Source organism: Nicrophorus vespilloides, unplaced genomic scaffold (assembly GCF_001412225.1).
Source record: "Nicrophorus vespilloides isolate i.1.1-1 unplaced genomic scaffold, Nicve_v1.0, whole genome shotgun sequence".
Taxonomy (NCBI): Eukaryota; Metazoa; Arthropoda; class Insecta; order Coleoptera; family Silphidae; genus Nicrophorus; species Nicrophorus vespilloides.
Genome location: NW_017099007.1, coordinates 78118 through 94032, shown reverse-complemented (window position 1 = coordinate 94032; position 15915 = coordinate 78118). Strand labels below are relative to the sequence as shown.

At 27.9% G+C, this 15915-nt stretch overlaps 1 protein-coding gene across 2 annotated transcripts; it reads right to left on the bottom strand.

Moving 5' to 3' along the window:
- Positions 1 to 3138: 3138 nt before the first annotated feature.
- On the bottom strand, positions 3139 to 15658 carry LOC108563829 (tyrosine-protein kinase receptor torso-like). 2 transcript variants are annotated; one of them, XM_017922620.1, is made up of 13 exons: positions 15434 to 15658; positions 14890 to 14932; positions 14343 to 14491; positions 11264 to 11489; positions 10776 to 10852; positions 10559 to 10721; positions 9845 to 10017; positions 8741 to 9010; positions 8490 to 8682; positions 7900 to 8101; positions 3886 to 4027; positions 3470 to 3822; positions 3139 to 3417 (listed from the first exon to the last, which is right to left on the bottom strand). In XM_017922620.1, exons 1-13 carry the CDS (start codon positions 15563 to 15565, stop codon positions 3213 to 3215), a joined length of 2328 nt encoding a protein of 775 aa, XP_017778109.1. In that variant the 5' UTR covers positions 15566 to 15658; the 3' UTR covers positions 3139 to 3212. The 2 variants fall into 2 exon arrangements, with proteins under 2 accessions (XP_017778109.1, XP_017778111.1); XM_017922622.1 differs by lacking the exon at positions 14890 to 14932.
- Between the last annotated feature and the right edge of the window lie 257 nt (positions 15659 to 15915).

Genomic DNA, 15915 nt, shown 5'->3' with positions numbered 1-15915 from the left:
CATATTATTGCAAAAACTGAGAAAATTATCATATAATCTATTTATTTTATCATATCATTTGATATAAAATGATCAAATTAATTATAGATATTTCATTAAACAAACATTTTTTTATCATATTATGTCTTTTTAATTTTCTGCTGGTTAGAATAAACAATCCCCTATCAACTAATTACTAAATTTAATTACTTTAATAAAATATTTAAGGGGTAAATTACCAGACAGATTACTTTACGACAAGATAAAAGATTATTTATAATTAGCTTTGTTTGTTAATTTTACTACAAAAAAATGCTTATCAATTCACAGGGAAATTGCGCAAACGGAAGATTGTTTCTATTTCAAGAACGAATTAACTGGAAATAAAAGTTTAACAAATAAAACAGATTTTTTTTTCTATATAAAAACATTACATATAATTTTTAATGTATGATATGGATAAGGAAGTGTTCGTCTCAAGATGTGACTAAGAGCCGTTTCACAACTTCTGTTATTTTTTGTAAAGTTACGCAATATTTTTTTTTCGAACCGAAGGATTGCTTAGAAAATGACTTTCGAGTGGAATTGCTAAGTGATTAACTGTCATTTCAAGAGTTCGAGATTACTACATTAATTTGATTGAAGAACACCAGATTTCCTTTAAGTTACAAACGATTTCTCGTGTTTTTAATATATTTTGTATAATATTATTACTTGCGTCTATTGATAAGAACACATCATTCTAGTGAGTAATTAAAAAAAAATATAATTATAAATGCATATTTCATCATTGCAAATATTTTATATTTAAAAATTATATAGATTTTGAAATTTTTCTTAAACAATTGTGTTAAATTTTAAAACGCATTTTAGTGATAGATTTAAGTTGATTATGCCATAATTCATTAAAAAAAAAAACAACAATGAAATTTTAGTTTCTAGAAAATTTGAATGCTTAATTAAATAATCTAGAAATTATTGTTATGTAAATAATTTAATTCAAAAAAATGTGATTCTAGTAAATTTACGTAAATATCTTAATAAAATAATTATATTAAAACAGAAACATGTTGTTCACTATCTATTTCGGTGAATGGTGAGAAATGGCGTGATTTTATACCTGCTCGAAGACTACATCATCTTTAATTATAATTGATAGGAAATGCCTTTACATTTCAACAGGTTTAGGGGTTTTCTTCGATGTCATCTATGGTTTTAAAGAATTATTTAAATATTACCTATCATTAAGCAAAAATAAAAAGAATAATCTTGTAACAATTGCATCTTTTTGTTATTAAATACATTTGTAATCTAAATAATTGTATGATCCAGTGTGATCACATGTATTTTCCTAATTTTTAACGTTACTTAGCTATATGTTATATACTATTTTAGTAACATGTCTGTATAATGTGTTACCTATAAATTTTTTTATTTATAACCCAAATTTCATTAAATTTGGTAAAGAAAACAATCAAAATATTTGTAATAGATTAAATTATTACAACGTATAAGATTGTCCAATATAAAGCTATAATTATAATATAATTTTTACTCTTTTCAATTTACAAGTATAAATAAGATCCATCACAAAAACGATCAAAAAGTCTGGAAATATGTCGTCAAACAAATGTTCTGTAAGATGTAAATAATTTGAATTTGATGATTGGTATACATTTGTAATAATTCGTTCCATGTTAACTAAAAGCAACAAAGCAATTAATATAAATAATAGACTAAATTATAATTGATCGTATTAATAGAAATAATAGTAATACCTTCCATAGTGCAGTCTCGATCAGTGCGGAATCACTGTTTGAAAAATTCAAAAGAATCTAATTTTTAATTAGCATTACAAAGATTTACATTAAAAATATATAAATAGACTTTGTTATATATAAACATGTATTATGTATTGTTTTCGTATATAAATATGTATTTCTAATTTTGTAAAAATGTTATATATAATAAAAAAAATAATAATTAAATTTTTAGTTCTCAACTTTATTTTTTAACTTGTAAATTTATTTATAAAATTTTTGTTAATAATCTGTTTTAATAAATATATCTAAAAAGTTTAATAAAATTCATAATATACACTTTTATTATAGGCAAACCTATTTACATCATTCATAAGAAATTCATGTTTCAACGTATAGTAATTAAATGTTGGCCTATTAACAAATGTTCATTCACTAATTACACTGTCCAATTAGAAATAAATAAACGTATCAAATAATATTCTACAAGTTATATAGATAAATGACACATTAATTGTAAATTTAATTTTCCAGTGTGATCGATTTTCTTTAATTATAGAATTATGTAAAAACTAGTTTAATTAACAAGTCTTTGGACGAGGATTTCTTGTCTCTATTATATCAAGTATGAAGTAACATATGTTCCTGGATAGAACAGTGGTGTGCAAATGTGGCTCTTTGGATAGGAAACATGCGGCTCACTTTACGTTTTTTTAATAAGCAAGTGACTCTTCGCTTCAAACAGGTTGTCGACCCTTAGCATATATAAATTACTTATTTATTCACAAAATTGTATTGGTCTTAATTTAGCTGAAATGACCTAAGTTTTTCTGCTTAAATAAATTATTATTTGTAGTAATACTACTTTATATATAGATTTTTCAAATTATGGGAAACATTTGATAAATTCACATATAGTATTTATACTGATCAAAGTCGATGGTCAAGTAGAAATTTCCTAATAAATACGCAGTCCACTAATTAATCGATATTCCTCTAATTATAATTTAGCATTCATCGATTACAAACTATAAACTTGAATATCCTTGACTTGAAAATATACAAATGTAATACGTGTAAGTAAAATGTATAACTTGAGAATACTGGAATACCTCGCATAGTGCGGATTCACTATAGTCTAGTTTGGAAATTTTTCAAGCAAAGTACATTTTATGAGAAGAATAAAAAATAGTACACACAATTAATTACATAATTGATTACTTTTTATAATAAAATCAAGTCTTTTTTGGGTCGTTTATTATTAGTCCGGTTTTAAACAAACCGGACTATGAGAGATATTGTTGTAATTTCTGTCGTATGTAAGTTATAGTAATTATGTATATAAAAATGAAAAGAAATGTGTATGTAATAAATAATAATTATTAAGTCCATGGTACAAAAGAAAAAACGTATTTACAAATAATAACAAAAATATATATAAATGAACAAAACGCAGGTACATTTTAAGATATTTCAAGGAAGAACATATCTATTAACATTAATGGGTTTACTTTGGTAATCTTCTATCGAAATTGGATCCTTCTCATTGTAAATGGATACATCTAAATTTAAGTAGTCATTTGAAGTCTCTAGGATTTTGTCCAAATATTTGTGAATTTCACCGAACGTCGGTCGATTATTTGGATTTGCGTGCCAGCAATTTGTCATCAAGGAATATCTGCAAGAAATAAATTGATTTTCACAGTTTCATAGATTGAAATTCTACTTACATATCACCTGTGCAGTAAATAGGACACGCCATGCGATGGCCTTCGCGGAGAAACGTTAGTAATTCTTGAATGGAAATTCCTGGATAGGGATTCTCGCCCAACGTAACAATTTCCCACAACAATATACCATACGACCACACGTCACTCTTTGTCGTATACCTTTGGTGCGTCAGAGATTCCAAAGCCATCCATTTTACTGGTAATTTGCTAATACTTGTCTTGCAGTACACGTTATCACTATATATGTCTCTGCTCAAACCGAAATCCGATATCTTCACTGAACCATTATCACATACCAGAACGTTGCGCGCTGCTAGATCTCTGTGCACAATTCGCAAATTCGACAAGTATTCCTGAAACATAATTATTTATATACAGTTTTATCAGTTAGAATGTGTTTTCTTTTTTAATTTTACCATTCCTTTCGATATTTGAAGTGCCATCGACAGGAGGTCCTTGATTTTGTATTGATGTTTTGTAACGTCCATTAAATACAGTTTATTCGAAAACTGATTTGCCGCCGTTGAATCGCAAGTACCATTTAGTTTGCTATAATCTCTGAAATAGATTTATTGTTATTTAGTTTATTTTTTGTTTAGCATATTTCTAGAAAATTAAATTTAATACTGTGCGGAAAGTAGCCTTTTAACCAGATTATATTGAAAGTTTATAGTTTGTTATATTTTCTGACAAATAAATTATTAATCAAACTCATCAATGAAAACTTGAAGAAAGAAAGTTGTATTAATAACTTAAATTTAATTTCTTGGAGATAAAACCATTATGTTCAAGATTTTATCTCCAAGAAATGTAGTTTAATTAAAAAAAAAACACTGACATCATTGTACGCTCCTACGAATATTTGTACGTTAGTTCGGTTTTGTTTGATGGCAATTATTTGAAATATTTTTAAATTTCTTAAATTTGTATTGCTTCGTAAAGTTTTATCATTGTACGTTCATACGAATATTTATCGGTTGGTTCGGTATTGAGGTCGTTAATAATTATGTACGTATTAACGAACGTACATTAAGTAAACGGTGGCACCAAATAGTTTTTGTTTACTTACAAATATTTAAAATCTTTTAAAATTGTATTGATTAGTAAAATGTTTGTGAATTTGACATCATTGTACGTTCGTTCGAATATTTGTGGATTGCTATGGAGGCCGTAAATATACATATTGACAAACGTACATTTAAAAAATGTACCTTAGGTAAAGGTTGACTCTAAATAGTTTTTGTTTGCTGACAAATATTTGAATTCTTTTTAAATTTCTTAAAAGTTTTTGAAATTTTTTCATTATACATTTATACGAATATGTGTAAATTTGTTCGGTACGGAAGCTATAAATAATCATGTACGTATTAACTAACGTACATTTAAAGGATGTACATTACGTAAACTTTGACTATCACTAGTTTTTGTTTACTAATACATATTTAAAATTTCTTCAAATTTCTCAAAATTGTATTATGTATTATTTTTTTTTTAAATTTAATATCATTAACATAATTATACGTTTATATGAATATTTGTAAGTTGGTTAACGAATTTACATTTAAAGGCCTTACATTAGACTGACATTGACTCTAAATAGTTTTTGTTTGCTCATAAATATTTGAATTCTTTTAAATTTTTTAAAAGTTTTTGTAAATTTTTCATTATACGTTTATACGAATATTTGTAGGTTTGTTCGATACGGAAGCCATAAATAATCATGTACGTATTAACTAACGTACATTTAAAGGATGTACATTACGTAAACTTTGACTATTACGAGTTTTTCTTTACTGATACATATTTAAAATTTTATAAATTTAATATCATTAATATAATTATACGTTTATATGAATATTTGTAAGGCGTTACATTAGATTGACATTAACTCTAAATAGTTTTTGTTTACTGATTGATATTTGAAATTTTTCTTTAAAAAAATCTCAAAATTTTGTTGTTTGGGAGAGTTTTTGCATATGTTATAGCATTATACGTTCATACATTGTAGTTTGGTTCGACATTAAGTCCTTTAATAGTTATGTACGTATTAATGAACTTACATTTAAAGAATGTACTTCCACATATTTAAAATTTCTAAAAATTGTATTGATTAGTAAAGTGTTTGTATATTTGACATCATTATACGTTCATACTAATATTTGTAGGTTGGTTTACTGACTCAAATAGTTAGTTTATAGTGAAATACATGGAATTAAATTTCTCAAAATTATTATTTTTTTATTAAAATTTAAATAAATTTTACATCTATTTTCAATGACCAATTTCATGAAATATACGACATCTTAATAATCCTCTACACCAGTGATTCCCAAAGTAGTCTATATCGACCCCCAGGGGTCTATGACGACCTGCAAGGGGTCTACGTCAGCGAAAAAAAAATTTGGGGGTCCATGAAAAGAAAATGGGGATCCACGATAGTGGATCTCAACATACACTGATAGTGCCTATTTACTTATATTATACTATATTTATTTATATTATACTATATTTATTTATAAAAGTACCTATGAAGTAAAAAAAAATTATATATGTTTATAAAATTGTGTAAGTTGTAGGATGTAGGCATTCGCTTTGTGGTCGCAATACATTTTGAACTTGTAAAAACCTGCACATAATGATATACCAGTATCATCTTGTTACAAGCATACGCGCAGTCTCAGAGCAAAGATCTTAATAATTATAAAGATGTCCCAATATAAATAATAAATTTACAAAAAGTCAATATCAGGTAAGTAGGGGGTCCACCCAAAATCGAAAAACATGGCAAGGGGTCTACGACACAAAAAAGTTTGGGAACCTCTGCTCTACACATTCCTCCTAATGATCTCCTTACAACAAAACCAAAATAGTCAGTCTCCTCGACCGATATCTTTCCCTCTCCTTGAAATTTAAATCCAAACAGTCCAACATCGCCCCCTCTCTAAATTCTGTGCCCCAAATATCCTTCCCAAATTTAAATATCCCACATTATACCTATTCTAATACCTAATGTCCCTCGATTGATACCCACTTGTTCCTACACCGCTGCTTATTTTCCTCATTCTTCTATTTTTCAAATGTATATATTGTTATTGTTCCATAATTAAAATTATTTCCCGGGCGGAAAGAGCTCGGTTGATAGCTCTTTGGCCAGCATATTAATATTTTTTTTTTTGTTAATTTATGTTAAACTTTGTTTACTTTTTTGAGAGTTATTTTTATTATCTAGTTGTTATTATTATCATTTATTCATTTATGTATTTTTTTTGTATTTCCTATCTGGCCAATAAATTATTATTATTATTACAAAAATACTCAAATAAATTATAATAAATTAACGTAATTAACCAGAAAAGTATGTATTTTTTCATAATTGAGATCGAAAAATAATGATGATAAAATATAGAAATAAATTGACATTGAAATGTGATCTTGGAGAAATAATTGTAACATTTATGCGAATAATAAAGCCAATTTAAATAGAATTTATGCACGACTTGTTTGTGAAATGAAAAGCAAGTGCACAAACAGGAAAAATGCGCAAAAAATAACATAAGGAGTAAACGGTGGAGTATAATATTATTACATTAATTTATAATGTAAACTACAACCAAATACGCTACGTTAAAGCATTAAATATTTGTATAATAAAAAAATTCAATATATATATTAAAAATTATTGAAAGTAAATTGCGTTTTAATAAACATTTGCGTCATCATTGTTATTTACGATTAAACAACACCGAGTTCGAATTCATTAAAAATTCTTGGCTTTAGGAGTTGTTTTCTACTCTCTATGTGTTTTTTTCACCAACTTTGAAGAATTTTGAAGTATCGGCTAAGCGTAAACATCAAAACAAAACGGTTGATACACGAGTCAACATATGTGTGATAGGCTTGCAGCGTAATTTCTTGCACATAGAATAACTTATATATGAAAGGAATTTATTAATTGATTAGTGAGAGAAATTTGAAGATGAAGTGATATTAAAACTGTTTTGCAATTTTTCTCAAGGAAAATATAACATTTCCTTTTAAAATTCTGTTGTTGAGAAAACAACATAAGTTGATCATTTAAATATCGTTTTAATCGGGAAATTTTTGTAGAAAAACGATAACTGTTATTGACATAGTTAAAAATCATAACATGTAATATTTGATTTATACACAAAGGTTGAGTTTATTCTAAAAAAAAACTGTAAAGAAAAGTAGGTGATCGGTTAACGAACAATTCGGACTTCGAACAAATCATACAACAAACACTTAAGTAAAGATTTTTTTATGTTCGATCAGCAAACATATTTTGGGATAACGAAATACCTACAATTGTATATTTATAAATTGATGATCACTTAACGTACAATTCGGTTAACGCACTTTACTGTATTGAAAACTTATATATTATGGTAGAATTCGAAAAAAAAACTTACTCAGATTTAATGGATTTCCATATTGCACGTAAATAATTCAACAAATCTCCTTTCTCGCAAAACTCGACGATTAACATCGGCCCATTATTGCAATTCCTGATGGAACATCCCAACATTGATACAATATTCGGATGTTTACCCACCGACTTAATAAGTTCTATCTCCTCTTTGAACTGTTGCAAATCCTCTTGGATTGGAAACTCTGAATCAATATAAAAACGATTATTAAGATTGAAGCAAAATATTAAAAATTCGGGAATAAATTTGAAAATATATTTCCTCATAACTTTTGTTAAAACGTTGACACATTTGATATAATTGAGATGTATAGCTGTAATTTCTCGCTCATTAAAGAAATTAAATAAATTGCGTCCATAAATAGAAATAACGTTTCTACTCAAGTTCGTTTAAAAAAAAATGTAATATTATAGAACGCATCGATTGTTTGAGCAAAATGCGTGCAGAAACAATGCAGTATATTGATTTGAATAGAATGACATTAATTCAGTGAACTTAAAATACTTATAACTATTTGCATTTATCAAGGAAATTCACAGCAATGATTTTCGTTATTGATTATCAGAATTTACCTTTCAACATTTTCACGGCGACGGTAATCTTATCCGAGCCGTTCGTCAACCATGCTTTATAAACTACCCCAAAAGCGCCCTCTCCTAACACGTTCAACAGTATAATATTCCTTTGATCAATCTCCCATTCGTCCTGGAATTGCGATTTGTTCACGATGAGAGGTGGACACAATGATTCGTACTGCGTCACAGACTTTAAAAGCAAAATGATTTTAGCTTACACAACAATTTAAGAGTTATTACGTTAATACCTGGCTCTGAGTCACCGGTAGGGCTTTCTTCGTGCGTCTCTTCAAATCGTAATAGATGTAAATTGTAGCGCAGATAATTAAGAATACGAGAACAGTTGTCAACGGAAGTACGATAAATAGCATGTTCATCTTCGTCATTTTCGTCGGTTTCTGCAGAACTTTTTCGTATAGACTAGCTTTGCTACTCTCCCCAATACCAGACCAAGCAGATAAGGTAAGTCTGTATTGATCTTGTAGTGAAACTTTCTCAAAAACAGCGTTAATGGAATTCTGCAAAAAAAACATATTTAGTTACATTTAATACAGTTATTATTTTCTTAACGTTAATTTGTTCACACAAACGTACTAATCTCTGACGAACGTACATGATGTTCATATTAACGTACACATTGTTGTCGGCACCAAGCATCATAGTCTCATATGTAAAGTTCAAATTTAAAATTAAAAAAAAATAGAAACATAGAACGCCATTAAATTTAATTTCATTAAGATCGTGATGTCATTATTCGCCCCTTTAAACGAGTTTTTGGAAATAAAAACTTACAACATTTTATTTTAACAGTAGCCAAATATATAATATGAATGCTTTAAGCTCAACCATTGACTGACGTCATTGCACATTTGTACGTTAGTTCAGTCATCCAAATTTTCTATGTACGTTAAGGGAACTTTGTTTTTGTTCTCACAAACGTACATGATATTCATACGAACGTATACTTTATTGTCGTTACCAATCATCGTGCATATACAAAGTCCAAATTAATTTCAATTAGAACGTGACGTTATTTTCTAAGTACGAGTTTTTTAAATAAAAAGAAAAAACGCCTATAAATTAAAATTCAATCAGACTATGATCACATATTATTTACCTTAAACGAGTTTTAAATATTTTTTTCAACATAAGACAAATATATAATATGAATGTACGTTTATACCGATATTTGCACGTTAGTTAAATCTATAAAATTTATAAGTACTTATTAGCAAAAGTACAGATAATTTGTACGTTCATAGAGATGTTTGTATATTACTTCTGTCACCTATACTTTATATGTACGTATAAGCGAAGTACGTTAAATGAACATTAACTGTATGATTATTTACCCCTGACACATTTAGTCTTTCAGCTTGATCCTTGTCCGATATCAGCAGATCTACGATGTAGTATTGCGGTGTGAACTCTGGTCGATCCCATTCAACGAAAATATCATAAATTAATTCATTGCTTTTACTGGTCGCTTTTCTTCTCGATCGCAATCCGGTTGGCATCTTGGGAACTTGAAAATAAATTGTTTACATGCAATCATTGCCAAACCAATTGATACATAATTGTTATTATGAAATAATAGCTACCAACGTCTATGGAATACATCATTTGATAGTTAAGCAATGAATGGATGATTATTGGACATGCACATCAATGTAAAATCAATAGCTATTGACCAGTTTCAAATGAAAATCTCGTAACAAAATATAAATATTACTACTGTTGCAAATAACTATAGGTGAGCATGATACTCATTATTTTTATTGCGCGCTAACACTAATTAAAGATATGAGGAACAATTAAATTCAGCCTTGCTGAGCATTTCTTTGAGGTACTCAAATATAAACGCGCTGATAAGCAAGAATTATACCAGTTTATAATAATGACGGGTGATTTTCCAGTCAATTTCAAGCAGTTGACTTTAAATATATTTACTTTGCGTCTTAATGATTACTACAATTACAATTAACTAATTACATTATTATTATTACTATTTAAACCAGAAAATTAAATAACAAGATAAATAAGAAAATTTGCATATTTTCACTTACCGCAGTATCGCAAATCCTGATACAGCTCTAAACAAGTTGGAGTGTGCGTTTTATTCCAAACTACACCACTGTCTTTGTTCCAATCCTGAGATTTAGCCACAACACCCACATGGTAATTCTTGTCGAAAGAGATATCTATATCCGTTTCAAATAACCGCGTAATCTGCAATTAAACCACATTAATCAAACGATAATAATCAATGAAAAGAGACTCTACATTCTCAATTTTCTTGTTGCTGTAATAAGATGAGTTTTTCTCCTCTAACCAAGTGACTTCGCAGTAGCAAACGTAATCTGAAACACGCACAATTCATTTAGTTTATCGCATTTACAGATCTTGAACGTATATACATATACAGGGTTTGTCGAATGCAAATTTTGTTGAGATCAAATACAGACATAACTCGTTAACGTTACTTCTGATAATCAATGAAAGTTCATAGTTTTAGACAGAAGTTGTACAAGAAATTAGTTATTAAGAGATTTATTAGCAATAAAGACAAACAAAATGATGTTGACTATAAGTTGACTGTCTCTTTAATAAAATTTTGTATTTTTGAAATTTCGCTTAACGAAGTAATTTTGGAAAACAATGACTCACCCTGTATCTAAAGTACACGTACAATTAAATCACCAATGAAACGCATCCGATATATAAAGGCGTAATTTGCTTAAATTATATACTACTTCTACATTCGATATTACCTTTAGTCGTCCATGCAATATTCATCATCAATGAATTGTTCTCTGAGAGGAAAGTATTTAAATCGATGCTTTCCGCTTTCATCGGTATATAGTTTTCCGGCAGAGTTTCAATCCAAATCGATTCGATGGGTTCATACAAGATGACATCCGCAGAAACCGCCCAAATTCTAAATTTGTATTTCGTATTCCTTTTGAGATTTGTGACATTTAAAAAACTTGTTGCGAACTGAAAACATAATTAATAAATAAATCAGTTGCAGTTTTTAATGTTAACCCCTTTACGGCTACGCGGCGGATATATACGCCCAAGTATTTATGTGCAATCGTAGTCATCAAATCTTAGTTCTTAGACTACTTCACTAGTCTTTTTACGACGTTAGTTCTGTAGAGGCGCTACTTGAGTTATCAAAAAACGTCCTTGTTAATATGACAACAAAGAGGACAAAAATGGTAAGGCGTCTGGGTGTACCTTGAAGTCTTTTTTTAAATAATCAATTTGCAAGCATTTATAAGTTATAATTTGTTAAAGTCATGCCGTGTAAAATGAACAGGCAGACATTTAATGCACACAGAAGTCCAATGTAAATTATTTATATTAATCAAACACACCTGTTGCTATGCAATATCTAATTTACTTAGATAAGTAAAAACAATATCTTTATCAATTGTTTCACTACTTGCATATAATAAAGCCCGCCAAAATCCTTGCCGATAACATAAAATTATACTCGCTATACACAATTGCATCGTATCTTTACAATATTCAAAAACCAATTGATAAAATACCCAAAATTAATATTTATAATCCTATTAATTATATAATAAAAAATAAATGGAGATTTGATGAGTATTTCTACATTCTATACCAAAAAAGATACGCGAAACGATTTTTATGTAATTTTTGTTATAAAGAATAGTAATTTTAATAATATGTACGAAAACTTTCAAATTTCGTCAATTTTCTAGTTTATTAAATATTAGTAGATTTCAGATTAATTAAATATATATTCAGATAAAAAAATACAACTCTTAACAGATTTGTCAAATGTTATATTATTTTGCCAGTTTGATGGTAATGTTATTTTCATTACACAAGTTTTGGTTTGATTGACGTACAATGACGTTGAATTATACAATTTAAGCATTATCAAACGTGCGTTAAATAAATGTACATTAAGTGAACACAACCATTGCTATGATTTTTGAAATAAATAGTTTAAAGTACATAAAAATGAATTAACTCACAGTAAGAAAGTCATATCATATTTTTTTTTCTACATATATTTAATTTATTTTATATCCGATCGTGATGTTATTTTTTGTTTTAACGAGTTTTATGCAATAAAAACTTAAAACAGAATAGAATTGAATTTTATTGTCAAGACAAAGCAAAATCAAAATTACATCCACAATACTAAAAATCAAATTAAACAGTAAAATAAAAAATGAATGGATTCAAAATCTTAATAGTAAAATATAAATTCTCATACGCAAAGAAAAAGAAATTCTACACAAAAGAAAAAACGTAGTTCAAATTCCGACGTTCGAAATCCCGACTTTATCAAAATTTCGATAATCATAATCCCGACTGTATCAGAAACTCGACAACCATAATCCCGACAAAATCAAAATCCCGACTATATCGAAAAAATTTTACAATTACATTTTTAAATTATTTCGAAGCGTAGCCACCTTGTGCTACTTTTATTATTAATAACAATAAATTATTATTAACTTATTTGATTTTCTTGAATTATTCATAATAAACCTTAACATTATGAAATAATCCCGAATACAATTAGATTGTTAATTGTTATTATTTATTATTAATAACAATTTAAAAGTCACTACGCTCCGGTATAATTTAAATATGTTATAGTAGACATTTTAGATATAGTCGGTATTTTGATAAAGTCGGGATTATGGTTGTCGGGATTTCGATACAGTCGGCATTTCAAACGTCGGGAATTTGATTGACGGTATTTCGTTTGTCGGGCTTGCGATTGCCACCGATTAATATATTCCGCACGGTCAGGTGGAAGTAAATTTTATATTAACATGATTGTTCGTTCATACGAACATTTGTATGTTATTTTTGACAATATTCACAATTCTGATTTCCAAATCCAAAAATTACCTTTTAATTCAAATTAAATTTAAACGAAGTAAATAATAAATACAAAATTAATTTTAACCAGATAGTTTTGTTTCCTTAAACAAAATTTTAAAAATTAAAACAATTTACTTGAACAGAAGTCAAATACATCACATAAGTATAAGTCTGATTGACACATTGTACGTTCATACGGACATTTGTATATTCGTTCTGTTAGGTGCAAGTAAATTTTATATGATACTTTAAAAAGACGTACGTTAAGTGAATATTAACTTATTCATTATTAGCAGGCAAGAATATTCACGATTCTGTTTTTCAAAATAAAAAAATATTTTTTTTATTGAAATTTAATCTAAATGAATTAACTACTATGAATTAGTCAAACCTTGATATCATTTTTTTCGTGATATAAAACAACCTTAAAACAGTTTACTTGAATAGAAGTTAAATACAGAACAAGATTGCTCCGTGCTCAACTGGTTTCATTGACATCATTGTACGTTCATACAAACATGCGTAAGTAAATTACATATGTACGTATTCTGGAACGTAGTTTAAAAGTATATTATTATGTGATCATATAATTATTTGACATTGATTCATGATTCTGATTTTCGAAGCTAAACAAATTAAAAATTGCTTTCTAAAAAAGTTAAAAATTGACCAAAAACATATTTTCAAATACCATTTAATTAATTTAATTAGGAGTTTGGAATATCCGTGTTTTGCAGGTGATAGAAGATTTAATTTACATTCAAATTACTAATTAACTTATATTATATAAATAATTATTATTGTAATAAGCCAAATATTACTAATAAATTCAAAGAATTTGAATGTCGACGGACACCTCAGAATCAACCGGTTTTTCTGATGTAAAATCAAATCAATTTAAATCCAGATTTAAGCAATAACAACAATTTCTGTATGTTCATATGACGGACATAAATAAACATCACTCACCATGCCTTTATATTTGTACAACTGCGATTCGGCCTTCACCTCCACCAAATATGTTAAATTAGTATAGTTTGGGTTCAGTTGCAGAATTATAAAAGTTTCATCTCTGCAGAAATGTGGCGCACTTAAAATCGGTTTCATCATTCTCCAGTCTGAAAAAAAGGTAGAAAATTAAGTTATTCCTGTACATGTAAACAAGCTTTAAGGATATTTTAAAGTTGCAATTTTTATACACCCCACATTAAACCTGATTTAAAAACAGTATGACCATGAATATAACCGAAAAACAAGAATGAGAAATGATAAACATTCTCAGGTATAAATGATGATATTTGATGAAATTTTAAAAATTGTATTCATTCGTAAAGAAGTAATTCTTTACGTTACATAACTTTTATTAGATGTTAAATGATTGTAATAGATTTGAATTATATTGAAGATTCTATGAGTTAACTCAATGGATAAGGATTTTGGTCAAACCAGAATAGAGAAATGATATGCTGTGACATATTGGAATTATCATATTTTACTGATTACATACTAAAATTACCTTTGTGATTGTGGGTTTCTTTTTTGTTAGTACAGTTGTTAACCTGTAATAAACATACAAATTATATATGATGAACGTTGTATGAATTTTGTGATCTTTGAATTAACTTTTTTTTTATGTAACAAAATTTGCTTACTAAAAATTTGAAGCTGCGATTAATTTCCATAAGAGAAATCATAGTGGTCGTATAATATTAGTCGGGTTGGAAATTTATAAAAAAATAATTTAAAAAAAGTAATGTCGCTAAAAACCAGTTTTGAAGGATATCTTTAGAAAAAAAAGAAACTATCAAGCGTTATTTAAATATATTTCACAATCAAAGTTTCTGCTAATTTTATGTAAATAACATTATTTATACATGTATTCAAGAAACAAAACGAAATTTTAATAAGCTGTGACTAACGAAAAATAAGAACTAACGATAAAATAAGTAAACTTTGTTGTTTTAGAAAATGTGCTTCATCCTTGGCAGTGGTCAAATATTTATGTGTGGAACTGCACAAAAACATTGTCAAATTAAATGATAATGCGCTTTGTAACTTACGTCAAAGTATGTTGATAGGCACAAGGCATTATCCAAACTGTTGTTTATGTGTAAAGGTATGTTCACTATAGACTTAACAATGTGCAACTGGATTGCAAGTATCGCGATGAGATACATGTTCACAAATTTCATCTTATTGTGTGCGTTTACAAATGGGCATTTTTATCATATTTTTTTTCTAATTTGAACTAGCACCTCGCGCATATAGACTATTAATTAAGAGAGACAACATTGGACTAAAGTTTCGACGAGTGGGGACGTAGAAACAACGAACTTGCGCAGTTTTATGTGTGGCGTCAATAATGTATGCGAAATGTATAATATATTTTGTGATTGTATTTAATGTGACAGGTCATAGTTCCTTTGGACAAGGGTTCAATTATAATACGATGCTTCCTGCTACTTATACTTCAATTATTCCAACTGAAACTTTAAAAGTCTAGAAACAAATCTATTGTTCAACTGCATTTTTATATTTTGAT